Source organism: Pituophis catenifer, unplaced genomic scaffold, assembly GCF_029215685.1.
Source record: "Pituophis catenifer annectens isolate HBS135680 unplaced genomic scaffold, rPitCat1.0.hap2 SCAF_14, whole genome shotgun sequence".
NCBI lineage: Eukaryota > Metazoa > Chordata > Lepidosauria > Squamata > Colubridae > Pituophis > Pituophis catenifer.
The window spans coordinates 8296748-8322567 of NW_027256894.1; the positions used below are offsets into that span (position 1 = coordinate 8296748).

The 25820-nt window shown below is 44.4% G+C and overlaps 1 protein-coding gene across 1 annotated transcript in view; it reads left to right on the forward strand.

Moving 5' to 3' along the window:
* Positions 1-25820, forward strand: part of SLCO3A1 (solute carrier organic anion transporter family member 3A1) — a 152604-nt gene that overhangs the window by 18159 nt on the left and 108625 nt on the right. The window contains exon 2 of the mRNA XM_070953592.1: positions 22354-22819. Coding sequence (XP_070809693.1) covers positions 22354-22819 — 466 coding nt within the window. The remainder of the gene's footprint in view (positions 1-22353; positions 22820-25820) is intronic.

The following is a 25820-nucleotide window of genomic DNA, read 5'->3' on the forward strand; positions in this document are numbered from 1 at the left end:
CATGTGCTACATGTGTTCTGTTTCTGATGTCCCAAGTCCCCAGATGGACTTTTCCCAACTTGGTTCCCTCTCGATGCATTGGGACTCCAACTCTCATCATTCCCGGCCAAGCTGGGGAAGTCTTGATTTAAAAACAGTGCAGGGAAAAACAGAACTCAGCCTGGGCTTGTGATTTTGTGAACGATGGCATGATCGGCTTTGAAGGTGCGACATTGCACGAGGCTCTTTTAAATTCTGCTGTGGGGGCTTTGAGAAGGAAAAAGAGCAAATCCTTTTGACCTCGTTTATGTTAAAAACTGAAGCCTTGTTCAATCCATGGCCTTGCATATTAAGTGAAGCCTTCCAATGTGATTATTATGGTATGTCTAAAGTCCTTCAGCCTTAAGTTCTAACTGACTACCAGCCAATTAAAGAAGCTTTATAGGGATGCAGTGGCTCAGTGGCTAAGACGCTGAGCTTGTCGATCGAAAGGTCGGCAGTTCAGTGGTTCGAATCCCTAGTGCCGCGTAACGGGGTGAGCTCCCGTTACTTGTCCCAGCTTCTGCCAACCTAGCAGTTTGAAAGCATGGCCAAAATGCAAGTAGAAAAATAGGGACCACCTTTGGTGGGAAGGTAACAGCGTTCCGTGCGCCTTTGGCATTGAGTCATGTCGGCCACATGACCACGGAGACGTCTTCAGACAGCGCTGGCTCTTCGGCTTTGAAACGGAGATGAGCACCGCCCCCTAGAGTCAGGAACGGCTAGCACATATGTGCGAGGGGAACCTTTATCTTTACCTAAAGATGCTTTAGTGCAGCGGTGTCAAACTGGATTTCTTCGAGGGCTGGATCAGCATTGTAGATGCTGGCCGGGGGGGGGGGGGGCGGGAGAGACAGGACAGACACCTCCTGCAGGGCCCCCCCCATGCCCTGTTTTGGCCAGTAAAGTGTTGTAGGAGGCTGTCCAGGCCAAAAATGGGCTGTGGGGGGGGGCATGCCTTGTTTTCGTTAACAGAGGCACAGTGGGCCAATCCTTTGCTATTTCCAGGCCCTTGAGTTTGACACCGCTGCTTTAGTGCATCAGTCATTATTCCTTACATTTAAATTCTTCTCCATTTATATATTTCTGAACCTGAACCTCCAGTATGGCTGTCATCAGGAGGGGTTTAAAAATAGAGGACAATTTGAAAAGCTTAAAAAAAAAAATCAAAATGAACACATTTCTTTCTGGCAACAGAAAACTGGAAATCCTGGGGTATGAAAGCTCTTTGCAGCAATATTTCTATCGTCTTAATTCAGCCCTTCCTCTCCAATCTCATCAAGTCCCTTTTTTTAGGCTGGAGCGGTTATTTCTCTCTACTTTCTGCAAATGGAGACCAAATTCTCCTCCTGTAGATATTTTGATTCTCCCTTATTTTTTTTTCCCCCTCGCCCTAATGCTAAAATCTTGGCTTCATCTCGGGTGAAATCATTTCTTGTACAGTCAGGAGCCAAATTCCTGGGCTCAAGACGGTTCCTAGGTGTTTTTTTTTTTTTTTGCCTTTTGCCTTTTGCCCTTTGCAGGGCAAAGAATCTTACTTAATTTTCCTCTGTTCAACCTTTAGCCTTCCAGTGTGCAAAATAGCCGAAGCTGACCTAGTTGCATAGATTCATCCTTGGCTGGAATCAGGAGAGGGGGCTCACGGTAGGGAAAAAAAAAAAGTGAAACTGTCCAGCTGGGGACGTGTTGCCGAAGAAGATCTCTGTGTTTTTCCTGGTTGTGCTTTTGAGCAAAAGCTTTTGAACTCTCTGCTGATGGCCAGTAGCAGCTTTGAAATTTGTTATTCTACGTGAAGATGACAGAGGCAAAGAAGAAAAGTGGGGAAACGAGCACAATGCCTGGGACAGATGAGATTAAAATGGGGCCCAGTTTATGGGGAGATCAGATTGGACTTTAACAGATTAACAGAGTTGGAAGGGACCCTATAGGTCATCTAGTCCAACCCCCAGCTCAAGCAGGAGACCCTAAACCATTTCTGACAAATGGCAGTCCAATCTTTTCTTGAATGTCTCAACTGATGAAGCTCCCACAACTTCTGAAGGCAACTTCTGTTCTGTTGATTGATTGTTCTCACTGTCAGAAGGTTCCTCCTCATTTCTAGATTGAATTTCTCCTTGGTCAGTTTCCATCCATTATTCCTTGTCTGGCCTTCAGGTGCTTTGGAAAATAGCTTCACCCTCTCCTCTCTCTGGCAGCCCCTCAAATATTGAAACACTGCTATCCTGTCTCCCCTGGTCCTTCTCTTCACTAGACTAGCTATGCCCAGTTCCTGCAACCTTTCATGGTATGTTTTAGCCTCCAGTCCCCTCATCATCCTGGTAGCTCTTCTCTGCACTCTTTCTAGAGTCTCAACATCTTTTTTATAGTGTGGTGACCAAAACTGGATGCAGGACTCTAGGTGTGGCCTTACTAAGGCTTTATAGAGTGGTATTAGTACCTCAGTTGATCTTGATTGTATCCCCCTGTAAACGCAATTTAGGATTGCACTGGCTTTTTTAGCTGCCGTTGCACACTGCTGGCTCTTATTTAGCTGATTGTCACTAAGACTCCAAGATCCCTCTCACAGTCACTGCCAGGGTGGATTTGATTTAAATCGAGTTGATTTAAATCACAATTTAAATCATGATTTAAATCACTAGTAAAAAGGCTTGATTTAAATCAAGAGCCTTGATAGTACAGTGGTCTACGCACCCTGTTATTAACACAGCTGCCTGCAATTTACTGCAGGTTCGAATCTCGCCAAGGCTCAAGGTTGACTCAGCCTTCCATCCTTTCTAAGGTAGGTGAAATGAGGACCCAGTTTGTGGGGGCAATAAGCTGACTTTGTATAAATATACAAAAGTATGAAGGCTATTGCTTAACGCATTGTAAGCTGCCCTGAGTTTCCGGAGAAGGGCGGCATATAAATCAAATTAAAAAAAAAAAAACTCGATTTAAATCATAATTTTTAAAGAGCAACTGTCATCTCTGCTACTCCTTTGACCCACTGTTGACTCACCGATAGTCCCAGTGTTGCAGAATATATACATGCTATATAACTAAGCTCCATTTCATGCTGAATAAACTAAATTTATTTATGCATCTTAAATAGAAAACTATCTTACGATAGATTTTTACCCCAAAAGTTTTTTATTAAAATAAATTCAATAAAAATCAAAAACATCCGATTTAAATAAAAAAAATCCAATTTAAATAAAAAAAATCTGATTTTTTTGATTTTTTTAAAAAAATCATTGATTTTTATCCACCCTGGTCACTGCTATTAAGCCTGGTTTCCCCCAGTTTGTATGTGTGCTTTTGGTTTTTCTTACCTAAGTGTAGGACTTTACTTTTCTCTACATTGAATTTAATTTTATTAGATAGGGCCCAGTGTTCAAGTTTGTCAAGATTGATCTGGATCTTGAGCTTGTCTTCTAGGGTGTTCTTGATTTTTGGGGCTAAAGCTAATGTCTAGACTTAGAGTGAATGAGTTGCAAGGGACCTTGGAGGTCTTCTAGTCCAGCCCCCTCCTCAAGCAGGAGAACCTATACCATTTCAGATAAGTGACTGTCTAGTCTCGTCTTAAAAACATCCAGTAATGGAGCGCCCACGATGTTTGAAGGCAAGCTGTTCCACTGGTTAATTGTCCTCACTGTTAGGAAGTTTCTCCTTAATTCCAACCATTAGTTTCCAACCATTGTTTCCTGTTCTGCCCTCTGGTGCTTTGGAGAATAATTTGGACCGCCTCTTTGTTGTGGCAGTCCCTCAAATACTGGAACACTCCAATCATACATCCCCAGCCTAGTCCTTCTTTTCACTAGACTAAACATATCCAATTCTTGCAACCGTTCTGTAGTAGAATGGTAGAATAGTGTCGATCGAAAGATTGGCAGTTCAGCGGTTTGAATCCCTAGTGTCGCGTAAGAGGGTGAGCTCTCGTTACTTGTCCCAGCTTCTGCCAACCTAGCAGTTTGAAAGCACGTAAAAAATGCAAATGGAAAAATAGGGACCACCTTTGGTGGGAAAGTAACAGCGTTCCATGCGTCTTTGACGTTGAGTCATGGCGGCCACATGACCCCGGAGATGTCTTCGGACAGCGCTGGCTCTTTGGCTTTGAAACGGAGATGAGCACTGCCCTCTAGAGTCGGGAACAACTAGACATATGTGCTAGGGGAACCTTTACCTTTACCTACAGTCTTGGAAGATCTTTTCTATAGGTGTGAAAATAATAAAGAACTCAGTTTGGAAATGTTATGAGATGTCATTCTTGGTTTTGGACCTGAGCAGACTACATGAGTGTGGCTTCACTCATGAAAGAGGACTTCTCTCCTGGAGACATTATTTTCTCTGAACTTGCTATTACTTTGGGTGGTTTTACAGGAAGTGTTTGAGGCAACCAAGATTTTGTGTGCTGTCAGAGGGTTGTGTTGCTTTGAGCTTGCTTGCTGGCCCTTGCTGAAGGAAAAGGAAAACCAAGTGAAGTCTTAGGGCATGAAATAAATAGATGAATTGATGAGGAATGACTAAGGGTTTCGTTGATAAGGTTGCAAAACAGTTGGGTTGCAAGTGGTTGGATTGTCGTATTAGAGAGGTGTACAATACAAAAGGAAGAAGAGGCAAAATAGCCATTCTCCCCACAATTTCTACTTCACCCAACCATCTATTTTTGGAGAAAGTGCTCCCCTACCTTCAAATAATGACGTAAAAGACATATCATCAACTTGTTGCTACATGTCAGGCAACTACATTTCTTCCCAATGTTGTATAACAACTCTTCTGTCCGGCCCCACACAAAGAGGCCCATCACACAATTTCCTTTCAAAGCCAACAACATTATACAAAGTACAGAAAGTGAGTAAGTTGAAGGACTTGAAGGACTTAAGAACAGTATGTTGGAAAAAAATAAAAGGCATGGGGTTAAAAAAAAATGAAAGAAATCATAGTTCGTACCGAATCATTTCTTATTCTTCTCCATATTGTCAAGATCTTTGGAGCTATCTGAACCCAATGCACTTTTTTCCTCCAAGAGTGATACTCACAGATTTTCTGAAATGGATGGGATGTTTAGAAGAATTTCAGTGAATGATCTAGTTCCCTTTAGAACCCATATATGTCTCTGTGTATGTTAGGACAGAGATAAGTAGTGTAGGGTAGAAACTGGGAGACTGGGGATTCTAATCCTGCCTTAGGCACAAAGACAGTTGGGTGACCTTGGGCTAGTCACATTCTCTCAGCCCTAGAGAACCCTTCCAAAAAAATCTTGCAAAATAAATAAATAAATAAATAAATTGCAAGGACTTGTCCAGGCAGTAACTAAGAGTAAACATTGACTCATCTCCAGATCTTCTCTTCTGATGAATCGCCTTCTGATGAACTGGTGAGGAGACAAGTCTCTTCACCAATGGTGGAAAAAAACCAATGAATACCAAACAAATGTTTCCCATAAGGAATAATGTAGGGATTCACAAGGCAACCAACACCGATAAGTTCTAACTTGTGCATTGAGTACCAAACAAACGATGAGTACCGGGACAAAATGTTCACGCCAAATTTCACAAAGTACCAGATTCAATGAGTTTCAGAGCAGTTGAGTACCGAAGAACCGCTACATTTCATTTTTTGTGAACCGTAGCGATAGGCTTCCAGCTGAATATTTTAGTTGAAGGTTCACTTCGTAGGTTGAAATTGTCCTGTGGAAGAATTCAGTCAAAAGCCAATCTTTCCTACAGCGAGTAAATAGATTCTTCAACGTTTCCCAACAAATTAGAGCAGGCGGTTTCTTACAATTACAATTGACTGATAGCAATTAAGATTGGAGGAAGGTGAAGAGGTTTAAGGAACACTATACCACTCAGTCTCTGCTTCTCCTTTCTACACAATAAAATAACATTAGATTGACAGATAGAATAGAATGTGCTGGAAGGGGCCTTGGAGGTCTTCTAGTCCAGCCCCCTGCTCAAGCAGGAGAACCTATACCATTTCTGATAAGTGACTGTCTAGACTCTTCCTAAAAATATCCAGTGATGGAGCGCCTATGCTTTCTGGTGGCAAGCTGTTCCACTGGTTAATTGTCCTCACTGTTGGGAAGTTTCTCCTGAATTCCAGGTTGCTTCTCTCTTTGATCAGTTTCCAACCATTGTTTCTTGTCCTGCCCTTTGGTGCTTTGGAGAATAATTTGACACCCTCTTTATGGCAGCCCTTCAAATACTGCTATCATGTCACCCCTAATTCTTCTTTTCTTTAGACTAGCCAAACCCTTTGGACCCTGACACCAAATCCTGTTCTTCATATATTTTCGTCCCCAGGCCTCTGATCATCTTAGTTGCTTTTCTCTGAACTTTTTCCAAAGTCTCAATTTCTTTTTTTGTAGTATGGTGACCAAAATTGGTAGCAGTATTCCAGATTTGGTCTTTCTTAGGGTTTGATAAAGTGTCACGGGATCTTTGATTCTATGCTTCTGTTTATACAATCCAGGACTGTAGTAGCTTTGTTGGCTGCTGCTGCTGCACATTGCTGGCTCATATTCAAGTGATCATCCACTTGGACTCTAAGGCCCCTCTCACAGTTACTTAATGTGATTAAATGTGTTTCATGTTTTTTGATTACGTCCCAAAGATAATAAAACTGAGTTGAGGGATTGGCCAACCGATGCCTCCTGAACAATTTTGCTTCTTAGTTCCTATAGCCTAGTGGGCAAATGTAAGAGGTTGTACAGGACTTACAACAGTGGTGAAATTCAAATTTTTTTACTACCGGTTCTGTGGGCGTGGCTTGGTGGGCGTGGTGTGGCTTGGTGGGCATGGCTTGGTGGGTATGGCAGGGGAAGGATACTGCAGAATCCCCATTGCCTCCCCACTCTTGGGGGAAGGATATTGCAAAATCTCCATTCCCACCCCACTCTGGGGCCAGCTGATTCTCCGAACTACTCAAAATTTCCGCTACCGGTTCTCTGAACTACTCAAAATTTCCGCTACCGGTTCTCTGAACTACTCAAAATTTCCGCTATCGGTTCTCTGAACTACTCAAAATTTCCGTTACCAGTTCACTGAACTACTCAAAATTTCCACTACCGATTCTCCAGAACCTGTCAGAACCTGCTGGATTTCACCCCTGACTTACAACCATTTGTTCAGCGACTATTCAAAGTTACCGTGGCACTGAAAAAAGTCATTTGCGACCATTTTTTGCACACCCATTGCAAAGTCCCCATGGTCCCACAATCAAAATTCAGGAGCTCAGTGACTCGCATGGATTCATCATGGTCGCAATGCCACGGGATCATGTGATTAGCTTTTGTGACCTTCTGACAAGCCAAGTCAGTGGGGATGCCAGATTCACTTAATAACCGCACTGCTAACTGGCAAGAAAAGTCGTACAATGGGGGCAAAACTCACCTAACAATTGTCTCGCTGAGCAACAGGAATTTTGGGCTCAGTTGTGGTTCTACGTCAAGGACTACCTGAAGTTTAAAATATTTAGAAAATAACTATAGGCCTGACACCCAAACACAAACCAGTGGTGGGTTCTACTTACCTTTACTACCAGTTTGCATCGTCCCCTTGCGTGCGTGCTTGCTTCACTCGCACACGCACCCTCTCTTCTGCGCATGCACAGATGGCCTATGATGACATCCGGGTCAGTGGGCGGAGCCTCCCGCCGGTTTTACTACCAGTTCTTGCAAACCAGTCCGAGCCTTGATAGTACAGTGGTCTAAGCACCCTGTTATTAACACAGCTGCCTGCAATTACTGCAGGTTCGAATCTCACCAGGCTCAAGGTCGACTCAGCCTTCCATCCTTTCAAAGGTAAGTGAAATGAGGACCCAGTTTGTGGGGGCAATAAGCTGACTTTGTATAAATATACAAAAGTATGAAGGCTATTGCTTAACGCACTGTAAGCCGCCCTGAGTCTCCGGAGAAGGGCGGCATATAAATCAAATTAAAAAAACAAACAAAAACCCACCACTGACACAAACACATGAATGTGCTGAGTTTATCCTTTGCACACGGGATATCCTTTGCGTTATAGAGGGAGAGGAAGTTTGCGGTACAAATTCTCTTGACACAAATGGTTTTGCGGACCAGAGGCGACACATGTCCAACGAAGGTGTCGTGCTGCATTGGCAGATTGCTTGATTTGAATTTTTTTTTTTTTTAACTGGATCTTTCGGGCTGCCCAGGACGAATTGAACATAACCTTCTCCATCTTAGACTCCGTCCGTGCTCTCGAAAGTTAGTCTTGGTAGCAAAGCTGGCAAACTCCCATTTTGAAAAAGCTGGTTTAAGACATCCTGGGTGGATGTGGCAATCATCCTTCCTCTACGTTCCTTTGCATTAAACTCACACAGAGACACATACACACACACACAGAGAGACACTTGTGAAGCCTTTTTCATTTTGGGAACTGCAGGTGCTTCAGAAGGATAGAGAGTAGAGAGATTAATTTAATGTGTGCACGGAATGAGTAATCAGGGTACTTATTCTTCTAAAGGCAGAGGGGTCTGGAAGCTTCTTTTTTTTTTTTCCTCCAGCTCTGCTTGCATAACACTCATAAGTAGGTCAATTAAAGATTGAGGAGTGATTTTTTTTTTTTAAAATCTCGCTTAGCATTTGTGGGCTTACGATCTTGTACGAACCCACCTCTCTCTCGGTTAGCTTTGCAATTGACAATATTAAACACGCTCCGAGAACAAATTAATCGAGTCACTAGGTTAAGATGTCGACAAGGGGGATACATTCATGCAACCTGCCTAACTGGGTCATTGGAGAATAGAATAGAATAATAGGGTTGGAAGGGACCTTGGAGGTCTTCTAGTCCAACCCCCTGCTTAGGCAGGAAACCCTACACCACTTCAGACAAATGGTTATCCAATCTCTTCTTAAAAACTTCCAGTGTTGGAACATTCACAACTTCTGGAGGCAAGTTGATCCACTGATTAATTGTTCTAACTGTCAGGAAATTTCTCCTTAGTTCTAAGTTGCTTCTCTCCTTGATTGTTTTCTACCCATTGCTTCTTGTCCTGCCTTCAAGTGCTTTGGAGAATAGCTTGACTCCCTCTTCTTTGTGGCAACCCCTGAGATATTGGAAGACTGCTCTCATGTCTCCCCTAGTCCTCCTTTTCATTAAATTAGACATACCCAGTTCAGAGGTGGGTTTCAGCAGGTTCTGACCAGTTCTGGAGAACCGGTAGCAGAAATTTTGAGTAGTTCGGAGAACCAGTAAATACCACCTCTGACTGGCCCCGCCTACCCAGCATGTGCATACTGTGTGTGCTGGGCGTCTGCTCTTCTGGTTTCTGGCACTCCCGCACGTGTGAAGACCAGCTAGCCGGCGCGCTGGAAACCAGAAGAGCCACATGCAACAGCTCACGTGCCTGGAGAGATGGCTCTGTGTGCCACTTTCTGTCTATCTATCTATCTATCTATCTATCTATCTATCTATCTATCTATCCATCCATCCATCCATCCATCCATCCACCCACCCACCCATCCATCCATCCATCTACCCACCATATGTACGTATATCTCACAAAGGAAGAGATCTTTTTACAGGTGCAAGAGACGGCTTCAGTAGACCTTAACAGTTTGACAGATTGGAACATTAGCTGGAGAATATTTATAGGTGGAACCAAAACATTTTATTTTTACTGCAAATGCTGATGAAAAGAAGGATTCTTGATTAGGAGATGGCTCCCTTAGGACTTGGACTGGCTAAACAGTCCCTAAAAATAGAGATGGTGAAAGGAAGGGAGGAGGCGGAAGGCTAGGAGTTCACAGAATAAGGAGCAGGAGGAGAGGCTGGGAAGAGTAAGAGTTCACTTGGGAGGTTAAGCACCAGAGGAAGGATCTTTAATGGCAAAGCAGGGGCCGTCCAGGGAGAAAATGGATAGAGTTGATAGATGGGGTGTGTATGGTGGTGGGGTGCATCTAGGGGGCCATGCACATGGGTGGGGTGGGCCACATGTGCCGGGGCCATGTGCGCATTGCATTTTGGGGGTTCAGTCCAGAAAAGGTTAGTCATCACTGGACTAGGGGCACAAGGCACTTTAACAATTGCCAACAATCTTGGGAGTCTCCAGTCTTTGAGTTCCTCCCATACCTTATAAACAGAAACCAGCATGAAAGTCGTCAGTCTTAACTTTGCAATAGTGGTGAATATCTGACCTTCACCAGATTCATCACAAGACCCTCCTCTGATGTGAACCCACACCTGGCCCCTCATAAGACCTTCACCTGATGTGAGCTACCCATCACAAGATCCCTGACAACCTACTGACCACATGAAACCCTTATAAGCAGAAGAACATCAACACTGGACATTCCACTGAAGATGTTACCTAGCCTGGTAACACGATGTTCGGAAACCAACCCACAATAGCCGTAGCCCTTAGACTTATATACCGCTTCACAGTGCTTTACATCCCTCCCTAAGCTAAGGTTTACAGAGTCAGCCTATTGCCCCCAAACAATCTGGGTCCTCATTTTACCCACCTCGGAAGGATGGGAGGCTGACACAACCTTGAGCTGGTCAGTATCGAACTACTGGCAGTGGGCAGAGTTAGTCTGCAATATTGCATTCTAACCACTGCACCACTGAGGAAGGAAGGAAGGAAGGAAGGAAGGAAGGAAGGAAGGAAGGAAGGAAGGAAGGGAAATAGCCATAGCACTTAGACTTATATACCGCTTTACAGTGCTTTACAGCTTTCTCTAAGCAGTTTACAGAGTCAGCCTGTTGCCGCCAAACAATCTGGATCCTCATTTTACCAACCTCGGAAGGATGGGAGGCTGAGTCAACCTTGAGCCAATCAGGATCGAACTACTGGCAGTGGGCAGAGTTAGCCTGCAATATTGCATTCTAACCACTGCACTACTGAGGAAGGAAGGAAGGAAGGAAGGAAGGAAGGAAGGAATAGCAATAGCACTTAAACTTATATACCGCTTCACAGCGCTTTACAGCCCTCTCTAAGCAGTTTACAGAGTCAGCGTATTGCCCCCAACAATCTGGATCCTCATTTTACCAACCTGGGAAGGATGGGAGGCTGAGTCAACCTTGAGCCGGTCAGGATCGAACTGCTGGCAGTGGGCAGAGTTAGCCTGCAATATTGCATTCTAACCACTGCACCACTGAAGAAGGAAGGAAGGAAGGAAGGAAGGAAGGAAGGAAGGAAGGAAGGAAGGAAAATAGCCATAGCACTTAGACTTATATACTGCTTTACAGTACTTTACAGCCCTCTCTAAGCGGTTTACAGAGTCAGCCTCTTGCCCCCAATTATCTGGGTCCTCATTTTACCAACCTCAGAAGGATGGGAGGCTGAGTCAACCTTTAGCCTGATGAGATTCAAACTGTCAAATTGCAGTCAGCAGAAAATAGCCTGCAGTACCGCATTCTAACCACTGCACCACAAGCTTGGCGAACGTACCTTCCACCCCCTAATCCTAACCTTCTTTGTTTATTTTTTTTTCAATGAGACACAGATCATATTTTAATTCGGGCTTCTTTTTTAAAAAAATATGTCAGATTGGTCCAGTAATTCTGATTCAAGGACAGGTAAAAAAAAAGGTGTTTTCTTCTTTTTTTTGATGGATTGCATTAACCCCTGTCTCCATGCAGCTGGGCGATGATGCTTTAAACAGCCAGCCAGCTAGGTAGGGACGTGTGTGTGAGAAAGTAGGGGTGAGAAAGTCACTTACATAAGTCTCTTTGCTCCCTAAATGAGGTTTCCAAGTATTTGGATGCTCGGCTTCCTGGAGGGAGCCATTTCATGTTTATGGAAATATAGAGCATGTAAAAAAAAAAAAAAAAAAAACCCCGATCTTTTTTCATCTGGCAATTAAAGTGCCCAGGAAGTCCAGATACAAATTACAGCAGTTATTAGCTTTACAAATGGAACTTTTAAGGTGTTGAGAGATTTATCTTGCACATTATATGGAGCCCGGAAACAAAATCAAAAGCTTCTGGCTTCGATCATTTGCTTTCTTTTCATTGCTTTCAACTAGCAGGACCTACTGCAGAGTCCACATTCTTAATGATTTCTTCAGCTCTCCCTCATTTGATGGAGTATGCGCCATCAAGCTGTTTTTGGCTTCTACAGACCATCTAGATCAGGGGTCCTCAAACTACGGCCCGGGAGCCGGATATGTCCCGCCAAAACCATTAATCTGGCCCATGTGGGACCATGAGGCTCCCCCGCCCACATAGCCCCACCTACCCGCCGGCCCCCACCCGCCTTCTGGAGGCCGAGGAGGCCAAAAACGGGATATGAGGAGCAGGGGTGAAATCCAGCAGGTTCTGACAGGTTCTGGAGAACCGGTAGCGGAGATTTTGAGCAGTTCAGAGAACCGGTAGTGGAAAATTTGAGTAGTTTGGAGAACTGGCAAATGCCACCTCTGGCTGGCCCCAGAGTGGGGTGGGAATGGAGATTTTGCAATATCCTTCCCCCAGGAGTGGGGAGGGAATGGGGATTTTGCAATATCCTTCCCCCAGGAGTGGGGAGGGAATGGGGATTTTGCAATATCCTTCCTCCAAGAGTGGCGAGGGAATGGAGATTTTGCAGTATCCTTCCCTTGCCATGCCCACCAAGCCACACCATGCCCACCAAGCCACGTCCACAGAACCTGTAATAAAAAAATTTGGATTTCAACACTGATGCAGAGGCCTCAGGAGGCCAAAAACGGGCCAGTTTTTGGCCTCCCCAGCCTCCAGAGAGAGAGACGGAGGGAAAGCGGGACACACACACACACACACACACACACACACACACACACACACACACGTCCCCTCACCCCCCCCCAAGGTAGCCACATCCCTTCCCTAGGCTGCTTTCCACCCCCAGGAGCATAACAAATTAAAGTTTAATTTGTGTGTATTATTTAATGGACTGCTAAATTGGCCATGCCCACCCAGTCCCATGACTACCTAACAAGGCCCACCCCAGCCAGTCCAGCTCCCCAAACAGTCTGAGGGACCATGAATTGGCCCCCTGTTTAAAATGTTTGAGGACCCTGATCTAGATAGATTTTTCTCTCCCTCACCTGGTGCTTCAGGTCTCCCAAAGGTATCCCATTGCAACTGTACCTAAGTCCATTCAGCTTCCTTCCTTCCACACTTATCTCCTATTTATCTTAGTTTGGGATCTGTTCTGTCCTCCTGTCTAAGCTTCCTGGTGTCTCCTTGCAAACGTTACCCAGTTACGGAGCGTCCCCTGGGAGGGGAAAAAAAATCCCCATAAAATAAATCATTAACGTGGTAGAGTCCGGATGGAGGAAATGGGAGTGGACACGTGTGGGAGGGGATCAGAGAAAAGGTCTGGCAGATTGAGATAAATAAATAGGTTTCTATTTCTGCTTGAATTTGGATACGTCAGTTAGACTTTGTAAACCAGACTTCCACGTTAAACATGGATACATACAACCATATGGATGTTTTATGTTCTTATGGATTCTGATGGAGTGAGGAATCTTTACTTCAGGTGGGAAAAGTTACAGGAGGAGAACTCTGGAGGATTATGCTCAAGGCTAGTCATCCAGCATCCCGTGAGCTTGTCCACCTTCTGCAGCTAATGCTATCATTCAAACTTTTCTAAACAGATAATTATGTAGTAACTGGCTGACAAAGTCTACCCCTCTCTCTGAATACTTCTCCCATTAGATTCTGTCTGTGAAGGAGGAACACCAAGATTTTTTAATTTATATATCTCTGTCTGTCATCTATCTATCTATCTATCTATCTATCTATCTATCTATCTATCCATCCACCCATCCACCCATATCTCTCTATCCATCCATATCTATCCATCCATCCATCCATCATCCATCCATCCATCATCCATCCATCCATCCATCCATCCATCTCTATCTCTATCTCTATCTCTATCTCTATCTCTATCTCTATCTCTATCTCTATCTCTATCTCTATCTCTATCTCTATCTCTATCTCTATCTCTATCTCTATCTCTATCTCTATCCCTATCCCTATCCCTATCCCTATCCCTATCCCTATCCCTATCCCTATCTCTTCTATCTCTTCTATCTCTTCTATCTATCATCTATCATCTATCTATCTATCTATCTATCTATCTATCTATCTATCTATCTATCTATCTATCTATCTATCTACTGTATCTATCTATCCATCCATCCATATCTATCCATCCATCCATCCATCCATCTTTACCTCTACCTCTACCTCTACCTCTACCTCTACCTCTACCTCTACCTCTACCTCTACCTCTACCTCTACCTCTATCTCTAATCTACCAAAGTATTTGAGTTTCCTCTTCAGGATCTGGCCTTCTAAAGAGCAGGGTTGATCTCTTCTAGGACTGACCGGTTGGATCGCCTTGCAGTCCAAGGGACTCGCAGGAGTCTCCTCCAGCACCAGAGTTCAAAGGCCTCAATTCTTTGGCGCTCAGCCTTTCTTATGGTGCAACTTTCACAGCCATCCATTGCAACTGGGAAAACCATAGCCTTGACTATACACACTTTTGTTGGCAGGGTGATGTCTCTGCTTTTTAGTATGCTGTTTAGATTTGCCATAGCTTTTCTCCCCAGGAACAAGCATCTTTTAATTTCTTATCTGCACTCCCCATGTAAGGTGATTTTAGAGCCCAGGAAAATAAAATCTGTCACTACCTCCATTTCTTCCCCATCTATTGCATTACTATGTTGGGGTAAAACTTCAAATGTTTATACCTCATGTTCTGTAAGTTTAAATGATTTCTTTTGAAAAGCAGTGTGACCTTAAGCCAGATAGCACGCTGCATTAGAGCTCCCTCCATTAAGAGCGACAGGAAAACTTTCTAGCAAATCCACAATGTTTTGAAAAGCAATGACTCATTTGCGGGTTTACAAGGCCAGGTGCAACCCCTTCTTTTGTCATCTGGCCCCTGTTCCTTTGCGGTGTACACAACAGTGTAACAGCCCTTGGTGTTTGCACAAAGCCTCCTTTATCAGATGGCTTTTTACACTCTTTAAAGCCCTAGAATGCTCTGTCCTATGTCTGCCCCCCTTTCAAAAGAACCCCTCCTTTGTATCCTGGGATCCATTGTCATGGCTGTTTCTAATCAGTAGACACATCATTGTGCTAGCTTTCCATCTGCCATGTGCTGGGCATTAAAAACCTTCTCTCCTAGCAATCGAGTTAAGTCCAAAGATCAAATTTCTCAAGAGGTCTGATTAGTAATATTTATTAGAACAAAGGCTTAGGTTGCAATGCAAGAATTCCAACAACCGAGCTATAGACAACCTGAGACCAGAAATTCTCAGTCATCCAGGTTGTCCCAAAGGTGCTTTTTCAAAAAGTGACTGGACTTTCTTTGCGTTTTTGTTTTTTCCTCTTGAAGACGTTTTGTCAGGTTTCGAGGTCGTCTCAAATAAATTGCATTTCAAACAAAGTCTTTGAAGGAAAACTCCTATTTATTAAGCACGACATTCTAAAATCCGACTCCATCGAAGCCACCACTGACTTCCAAACCCAAAACCCTCCCTTTCCGTTCCCCATTCCCCTGCACTCATTGGCCATCTTCCAAGTCATTCTACCCCTAATCTACCGCTCCAGCTCAAAGGAATTTCCCCCCTCCCATCCCATCTCCTAGGGGATATTATCTCCAGGGAAAATAAGTAGGTGAAAAGTCAAACGTCCCTTTCCAGACGCCTCTGCTTCTCCTTCTTATGTCAGCACTAGAGTAAATGCAGCTTGAAGTGCTGACACGTTTCGCTTCTCATCCAAGAAGCATCTTCCTTTCTGAAGGTGCTTCTTGGATGAGACATTTCTTGGATGTGAACCCACCATTCAGTTAGAACGGAAGAAGCTTCTTGGATGAGAAACGTAACATCTTCAAGAGGGAAAACAAAACAAAACAAAGGAAGTCCAGTTGCCTTTTCAAAAAGCACCTTTTGGACAAATTCTGGTTTATATTCTTGTGCTTCTTTGGTCTCAAAAGGCAAGGGACTTGCCTAATTGACCAAGACAGTTCAGCCTGTAGCTGTTTAGTCGGGAAACGGCCACACGGTTTCATATTGAAGTGAAAACCAACAGTCACAGATGTAGCAGAAGGATGTTGAGGAACACAGAAGTAGCATTAAGCTTTGAGAGAAATACCTGCAAGGTGCTCTTCATTGTCTCATTTGATTCTGGTAACTGGTTTCAGCATTAACTGCAGATTATTCCCTAGCATCTTTTGTTGTTCAGTTGCTAAGTCATGTCCGACACTTCATGACCTCATGGACCACAGCACGCTAGGCTTCCCAATCCTCCATTGTCTCCCAGAATTTGTGCAAGTTCATGTTCATTGTGTTGATGACGCCATCTAACCATCTCGTCCTCTGCCATCCCCTTCTCCTTTTGCTGTCCATTCTTCCCAACATCACGGGTCTTTTCCCGTGAGTCCTCTCTTTTCATTTGGTGGCCAAAATATTTGACCTTCAGCTTCAGTATCTTCCAAAGAACAGTCAAGGTTGATTTTGTTACCCTAGCACAGCGGTCAGCAACCTTAAACACTGAGCCACAAAGGTCCTAACCAGAAGCCCCCTGTTCAATTCTGGAGCCAACCGAAAGTCCGGTTCCCCCACCATAGAGTCTCCTCCTAGCACGGCATCCTTTTTCCTCTACCTGTCCTAACCGAAAGCCCTATCAATTGTGGAGCCGACTGGCGACAGGGAGCCACAGCAGAGGGATGAAAGAGCCACATGCGGCTCCAGAGCCACGGGTTGCTGACCCCTGCCCTAGCATCTACCTTCTTGTAAGATAAAACCATTGTTCTATGCTACCAAGGTTTTGGATACCTAGTTTTAGTTCGCTTTCGTAGGATACCCTTTCGCTTATTTTAGAAGTGTTGACTTTTTTCTTCTTCTGGAGGCCCAGTTGGCCTTGTAGACTGGTTTGTTTCTCCTTTCTGGTGTTGGGGTGTGGGTGGGGGGAAAGAGCAGAGGGCATCCTTGGCAGCTGCTCAACCATGCTGCATCCTGCCATGTTTGTTTCGGAAATAGTCATCCAAGTAGGTATTGCCAGTAATGCTTAGGACCCTCTCCTGAACTCCATTTCCTACCCTGTTTCCCCTAAAATAAGACATCCCCTGATAATAAGCCCAATTGGGCTTTTGAGTGCATGCACTAAAATAAGCTCCTCCCTGAAATAAGCCCTCCCTGAAAATATTTAACCACATGTGCAGCCGGTCCCCACCATTTCCTCTGGTTTCCTCCATGCACCCCAAAATAATAAGACCTACCCGAAAATAAGGCCAAGCACTTATTTTGGGGTTCAAAAAATATAAGACAGGGTCTTATTTTCAGGGAAACATGGTAAGTAGGACAACACCTGTGCATGTACAGACAGGTGCATCCATGGCTCGCCTGCTGGGAACTAGGGTGTATGACAATTCGCCATGGCCAAATCGCCGTGGCTAACTCACCAAGACCAACTGACTGCAGGACAAGAATTATACCAATATCGAAGAAAGGATAGGGGACAAGAGCAGGAGAGAAGATGAGAAAGGGGGAAAAGAGGGGAGGAGTGGGGGAGAGGAAGGGGAAGTAGGGGAAGGAGAGGAGAGGAGGAGGAAGAAAGTAGAAGAGGAGAGGAGGGAGGGGAAAGAAAGGAGAAGGTTTGTTGTGAAAAGAGGGAAAAAGAGAGGGTAGAAGAGCAACCCCAAATGTGATTAAAATGTCTTATTTTGAAGCTTTTGTTAGAAAAAAATATGTAACTATATGATCAGTTATGGATAAGAGAATATACATTTACATTATGTGTATAAGAAATAAAAATAAAAAACTTTTTTCAAAAAAAAAAAAAAGAAGAAGAAATAATGGAATAGAATCATTAAAGAAAGGAGGCCAAAGAAGGGGGCAGAATGAAATGTGTGGGGCAAAAATGAAAAGAATTGTAATTTATTTTAAATAATGAAATGGAATTGTTACATTGTCCCGTGGCAAGTTGGCCGTGGCAAATTGTCCCATTCCCCTTTCGAAGAGCTCTGCCTATTTGTGGGACCAAACACAAGTGGCTGCTCCTTTTGTGTTGCTTTGCCACTTTTATTACAGCAATTTATCACTGCAATGCAGAGCAGATTCCAGGGCCATAAATGGGCATCCCTCATAACACGAGCAAGCTTAGAATTCTTAGCACTTGCAGCTTATCAGAGAGGAATGGGTCGTTTTTGAAAAAAAAGGTGTTGCCAAAAAGATGGGGAGGAAGGGAGGGAAGCATTTTAGCAATCCGGTTTGCCACAAACAGCAGTCTGCTTTGCCACAAGCTTCTTGTGTAACAGGAGAGGTGGGTTTCAGCAGGTTCTGGCCAGTTCTGGAGAACCGGTAGCGGAAATTTTGAGCAGTTCGGAGAACTGGTAGTAAAAATTCTGACTGGCCCCCGCCCCCATCTATTCTCTGCCTCCTGAGTCCCAGCTGATCGGGAGGAAATGGGGATTTTGCAGTAACCTTCCCCTGGAATGGGGTGGGAATGGAGTTTTTACAGTATCCTTCCCCAGAGTGGGGTGGGAATGGAGATTTTACAGTATCCGTCCCCTGGAGTGGGGAGGGTGTTAAGGATATTGTTGTTGTGTTACCAACCAGCAGAGTATAGAGCACAGAGAAACGTTGCTGAGAGCAATGAATATGCAAACTGGTTTATCAAAAGTTTACTTTAGAGTGAAAAAACAATCTCATAGTCTTTAAATCAATCCAAGTCTTTGCCAGTTAAATCAGTCCAGTGATACAGATATCTTCTTGCCACACAAACAGTAGTTGGTTAGAATAACAAACTCACTCTGGTTCACAAACCACGATGGTAGCAGATCCATCCAACGATGATAGCACAATGTTTGGAATGGAGATTTTACAGTATCTTTCCCCTGGAGTGGGGAGGGAATGGAGATTTTACAGTATCCTTCCCCTGGAGTGGGGAGGGAATGGAGATTTTACAGTATCCTTCCCCTGCCATGCCCACCAATATATATATATATAAACAGAGAAGGTTTCTCATCCCAAGAAGCTCGTTCAGATCTGAGGAACGAGACGATGTTTTCCTTTTTCCTTGAAGACGTTTCGCTTCTCATCCAAGAAGTTCCTTCAGTTCTTCAAACAAGAAGACTGATTACAGAGTACAGATTTAACCAGAGTTGGAAGGGACCTTGGAGGTCATCTAGTCCAGCCCAAGCAGGAGACCCTACCTAGACCATTTCTGACAGATGGCAGTCCAAGCTCCTCTTCTTCTTTTTTTTTTTTTTGATTTGATTTATATGCCGCCCTTTTCCGGAGACTCAGGGCGGCTTACAATGTGTTAAGCAATAGCTTTCATCCTTTTGTATATATTTTTACAAAGTCAGCTTATTGCCCCCACAAACTGGGTCCTCATTTAACCTACCTTAGAAAGGATGGAAGACTGAGTCAACCTTGAGCCTGGTAAGATTCGAACCTGCAGTAATTGCAGGCAGCTGTGTTAATAACAGGGTGCATTAAACCACTGTACTACCAAGGCTCTTCTTGAAAGCCTCCAGTGACATTTCGAAAGACATTTTTCAAAAGACATTTTTCTCCTTCCTTGCAGACATTTCACTTCTCTCGGATGAGAAGGGAAATGTTTTCAAGGGAAAAACAAGGAAGTCCAGTTTTTTTTTTTGCAAAAAAAACAAAAAAACAAAAACAAAAAAGCACCCTTGGGACAGGTCAGGTGGAATTTAGGCTGGGGGACAGAAGTTGCAGTTGAGAATTGTCTGTGAACCATCTTGGTATTTTTCCGCAAGTGCACATTCTTTTCCCCACCCAATGGATGAACTTTTCAATCCCCCTCTGCATCTTCAGGTACCCTGGGAGAAGTTGTTGTGGGATGACAAACGCTTCCAGAGCCTCCTTAGAAGTTGGCTTCAGGGCATCTTCTGCTTTGAAGGGTGCATATTAGAAAACTTTGCCATTGCCTCCAGTCCTGGCTATTTCTGATTTTCTCCAGAGACGGCAAAGTCTTCAGTGCATGTTGTGAATTTTTGAAATGGAAAAGAAAAAGAGGTTAGGTTTGCTTTAGAATTTTTAAGGCAGATCAAAAAGTTAATTTCTCTCTCTCTCTCTCTCTCTCTCTCTCTCTCTCTCTCTCTCTCTCTCTCTCTCTCTCTCTCTTTTTGTAGTGTGTTCTCACAACACACTTTCACCAGCTGTGTCTAGTGGCTGTATTCACACAGCTTAGTTTCCTTCCTTCCTTTGCTTTGCAATTTTGCATGATCCAGACCTGTTTGATACATTTATGATTCAGTGTATTGCAGAAAGCTAGAAAATGAGCCAATTGGGTGAAATGTATTGTGCAAAGTCTGCCCTTAACAGAATAACAGAGTTGGAAGGAAGCTTGGAGGTCTTCTAGTCCAACCCCCTGCCTAAGCAGGAGACCCTATACCCATGATGGCGAACCTATGGCATGCGTGCCACAGGTGGCACGCGGAGCCATATCTGTGGGCACACAAGCGTTGCCCTAGCTGAGCTCCAACACACACGTGTGTGTGTTTTCAGCCTTCTGGGCCCACCGGATGTTGGGAAATGGGCTATTTCCAGCCTCCAGAGGGCCTCCGGGGGGGGGGGGGGGTTGGGAAGGCAGTTTTTGCCCTCCCCAGGCTCCTAGAAAGCCTCTGGAGCCTGGGGAGAGTGAAAATGGGCCCACTGTTCCATCACTTGCCAAAAGCTGGGGGAGCAGGGGGGTCATGCACGCATGTGCGGGGTGCATTGAATTATGGGTGTGGGCATGCCCGCCCGCAAATCCCCCGCGCTCCCCCCATTTTTGGCACGCGACAGCAAAAAGGTTAGCCGTCACTGCCCTATACCACTCTGGACAAATGGCTGTCAAATCTCTACTTAAAAACCTCCAATGTTGGAGCACCCACGACTTCTGAAGGCCAGCAGTTCCACTGATTAATTGTTCTCACTGTTAGGAAATTTCTCCTTAGCTCTAGATTACTTAGAATCTAGAAGCAATTTATTTATTTTATTTTATTTTATTTTTATTTATTTTTCATATTTGTATACCGCCCTACTCCCGAAGGACTCAGGGCGGTGAACAGCCATAATAAATACAAATACATATAGAAGTTAAAAACTATTAAGAAACAGATTAAGTAATTTAGGCTCAAAGATTAAAAAACATCCAAATTTATCTAAAGAGGTTTAAAACCCAATTTAAAAGACAGTTTAAAAGCCAATTAAAAAGGGAGAGTTAGGCCAGACCAGCTTGTTGGAATAGAAATGTTTTCAGGGCTCGGCGGAAAATGCGTAAGTCTTGGATGTTTCGTAACTCCGGGGGAAGCCCGTTCCAGATGGTAGGTGCCCCCACAGAAAAGGCTCTCCCCCTGGGGGCCGTCAGTCGACATTGTTTGGCCGACGGCACCCTGAGGAGTCCCTCTCTATGGGAGCGAACTGGTCGGTGAGAGGCTATTGGTGGCAGGAGGCGGTCTCGTAAGTACCCTGGTCCTGAGCCATGGAGCGCTCTAAAGATAGTAACCAAAACCTTGAAGCGCACCCAGAGGACCACTGGGAGCCAGTGCAGCTCGCGCAGGAGGGGGGTTACATGAGAGCGCCACATTGCTCCCATTACCACCCGCGCGGCCGCATTCTGGACCAGTTGGAGCCTTCGGGTGCTTCTCAAGGGGAGCCCCATGTAGAGAGCATTACAATAATCCAGGCGTGAGGTGACAAGGGCGTGAGTGACCGTGCGTAACGAGTCCCGATCCAGAAAGGGATGCAACTGGCGAATCAGGCGAACCTGATAAAAAGTCCTCCTGGCTACGGCCGTCATATGCTCTTCAAAAGACAGCCGTGAGTCCAGGAGGATGCCCAAGTTGCGAACCCCATCTGTGGGGGCCAACGACTCGCCCCCAATAGTCAGAGATGGCGCCAATTTAGAACTAAGGAGAAATTTCCTGACAGTGAGAACAATTAATCAGTGGAACAACTTGCCTCCAGAAGTTGTGAATGCTCCAACATTGGAGGTTATTAAGAAGATGTTGGATAACCATTTGTCTGAAGTGGTGTAGGGTTTCCTGCCTAAGCAGGGGGTTGGACTAGAAGACCTCCAAGGTCCCTTCCAACTCTGTTATTCTATTTTACTTCTCTCCTTGATTAGTTTCCATCCGTCGCTTCTTCTCCTGCCTTCAGGTGCTTTGGAGAATAGGTTGACCCCCCTCTTCCTTGTGGCAGCCCCTCAAATATTGGAAGACTGCTATCATGTCACCCTTGGTTCTCCTTTTTCACTGGATTGGACCTTGTGTACAAGGTCTTTCAAAAAGGAGCTATTGGCGTCCCTCTGAATTCAAGCCAGGGAAATGATTCCCCATCACAAGGATGCCATGCTTGGAAGCGAGCCATCTCTCATTTCTCGCTCTCTTTCCTTGCAGGTGAGTGTCTTGACCACTTTGGAACGGCGGTTCAACCTCCAGAGCGCTGACGTTGGGGTGATCGCCAGTAGCTTTGAGATCGGCAACTTGGTCCTCATCCTTTTTGTGAGCTACTTTGGTGCCCGGGGACACCGACCACGTTTGATAGGATGCGGTGGGATCATTATGGCTTTGGGAGCCCTTCTCTCAGCTCTGCCAGAATTCCTCACCTATCAGTATGAGTACGAATCCGGAGAGATCCGATGGCGGGCTGAAGGGAGGGATGTCTGCGTAGTCAACGGATCCACTAGCGACGAGGGACCCGATCCTGATCGTATCTGCAGGAACAGGACTGCTACGAACATGATGTATTTGCTTCTCATCGGAGCACAAGTCCTTCTGGGGATTGGGGCAACTCCTGTGCAACCTTTGGGAGTCTCCTACATCGATGACCATGTGAAGCGGAAGGATTCTTCACTGTACATAGGTAAGGGGTGAGCCTTCCTTGCAAAGGTTTTCATTCATTTTATGATTGCTCTCCACCCAGAGTCAGTTGCTGAGATGGGCAGCTATACAAAACTGAATGAATGAATGAATGAATGAATGAATGCATGCATGCATGCATGCAATTTGTGGGGTGATTCATTTTCCCATTTTGGGTTAAAAGGTAAAAAGTAAAGGTTCCCCTCGCATATATGTGCTAGTTGTTCCCGACTCTAGGGGGCGGTGCTCATCTCCGTTTCAAAACCAAAGAGCCAGCGCTGTCCAAAGATGTCTCCATGGTCATGTGGCTGGCATGACTCAATGCCAAAGATGCACGGAATGCTGTTACCTTCCCACCAAAGGTGATCCCTATTTTTCTACTTGCATTTTTTTACGTGCTTTCGAACTGCTAGGTTGGCAGAAGCTGGGACAAGTAACAGGAGCTCATCCCGTTACATGGCACTAGGGATTCGAACTGCCGAACTTTCAATCGACAAGCTCAGCATCTTAGCCACTGAGCCACCATGTTAACTTCATCCTAAATCAGAATTTTGTCTGATATTTTACCGGGTAATTTTGAAAAGAGGATTTTGGACAATCTGATTCTGCTTTTTCTTAGCTCCCATAATGTACAAGACAAATCCCCCCATTTACAGTGAATCAAGTTGTATATTATGATGCATTTGCGAATTGGGTTATTGTTCTGGCCATTGCACACTTAATATAACTAGAAAACAAGGACAACTAGAACAAGGTTCACTAGAAATCATACTAGTTCCTGTGTAAATGAATCATCTCTTTGGAATTTGCTCTTGAGGCAACTGATTTTAGATTCTCAGGTTGATCAACATTAATCCTCCTGCTTCGTTTTTTTTTGTCTCCTAAAGAAGCTGTTGATTGTTATTTCCAGTCTTTAGCTCATAAATACTATCTATGCAGCTATCTATGCAGCTTCATCCCACTATTTTTCTGTTCAGTGGGCACTTGTAGGTATATCTTAGGAGGTGGGCAAGCATTTTAGAAGACATGGAAACGAGCCAAGAATATCTGTTGTTGGGACCTCAATGCAACTGGAGTCAGTCTCTGATTTCAATGGACTGTCCTCATGGTGCTTTTATGGTGTTGGCTGTAGTGGAATAAGACCTCCCTGGTGGGGTTTGTGGTGGATCCTTCTGGTCCATAGGGTTTTGGCAGATGTCTAAACATTTCTGGACATCTAGGAAATTCAAATCTAGTTGAGAACATATTGTGTCTGCCCCAAAATCTAAGAAATTCCCATCTTAGATTTTTTTTCCCTCTTACCAGACTGACTAGTGGTGGGCTTGTGAGAGAGGGAGCTGCTGGTGTGATGGACTACAGTGAAGTGGAAGTTTCCCAGGAAAGATATTCCAGCATAGTTTCTATAAGGTGTCACACTCAGTAGCTGTTGCTGAACAGCAAATTCCTCTGAAAGGATAGGATAGGATAGGATAGGATAGGATAGGATAGGATAGGATAGGACAGGACAGGACAGGACAGGACAGGACAGGACAGGACAGAATAGAATAGAATAACAGAGTTGGAAGGGATCTTGGAGGTCTTCTACTCCAACCCCCTGCTTAGGCAGGAAACCCTACACCACTTCAGACAAATGGTTATCCAATCTCTTCTTTAAAACTTCCAGTGTTAGAGCATTCACAACTCCTGGAAACAAGTTTTTCCACTTATTAATTGTTCTAACTGTCAGGAAATTTCTCCTTAGTTCTAGGTTGCTTCTCTCCTTGGTTAGTTTCCATCCAAGGGAAGGGAAGGGAAAGGAAAGGAATGGAATGGAATGGAATGGAATGGAATGGAATGGAATAGAATAGAATAGAATAGAATAGAATAGAATAGAATAGAATAGAATAGAATAGAATAGAATAGAATAGAATAGAATAGAATAACAGAGTTGGAAGGGACCTTGGAGGTCTCCTAGTCCAACCCCCTGCTTAGGCAGGAAACCTTACACCACTTCAGACAAATGGTTATCCAACGTCTTCTTAAAAATTTCCAGTGTTGGGGCATTCACAACTTCTGGAGGCAAGTTGTTCTAACTGTCAGGAAATTTCTCCTTACTTCTAGGTTGCTTCTCTCCTTGGTTAGTTTCCATCCAAGGGAAGGGAAGGGAAGGGAAGGGAAGGGAAGGGAAGGGAAGGGAAGGGAAGGGAAGGGAAGGGAAGGGGATAGAAGGATAGAATAGAATAGAATAGAATAGAATAGAATAGAATAGAATAGAATAGAATAGAATAGAATAGAATAGAATAGAATAGAATAGAACCTTGGACGTCTTCTAGTCCAACCCTCTGCTCAAGCAGGAGAACCTATACTGTCTATTTAGACAAGTGGCTGCCTAGTCTCCTCTTAAAAATCTCCAGTGATGGAGTGCCCATGATTTAGGAAGAGGAAGAGAGTAAGAAAGATAGCCACTCCCAAGTTATATAGTATCCATTAGGGTGGGAGTAGTATAAAGATTTAGTCTGGCAAGATTCTGTCTATTGCTGTAAACAGATAAAGAACTGAATGTTGGCTGAATTGCTTGGACTACATTAATAAGAAAAGGGGCGATTTGTCCTTAATGGTTTGGAAGGGTAACCCTGTGAAATGTGGAGGTCTAGGACAAGCAAGCTTAGTGCCTCTGAAATCCAGTTAGTTGGGAAGCAGCAATAGGAGGACACGGTTGTCCTTGCATCCTGCTTGTGAGATCTCAGAAGCGCATCCCTTGTGCTATGAGATATAAAAAAATAAAAACATGGCACCATCTGGATTAGATCACTGGGTATGAGAAGCTCTCATACCAGCACTGGGTCTTGGCAAATTAAAATGTATCAATAAACTGCAATGCATAGGTGGTGGGTGCCCTTTTCTGTGGGTGATTTTTCACTGGTCTGGAGATGCGTCCTTATCCTGAGGCTTTCCACAGCAAATACAATCTCGGATTTATTAAGGTAAAGGGGTGGTTTAGGGGTGGGGAATTTGTGGTGGGTGGG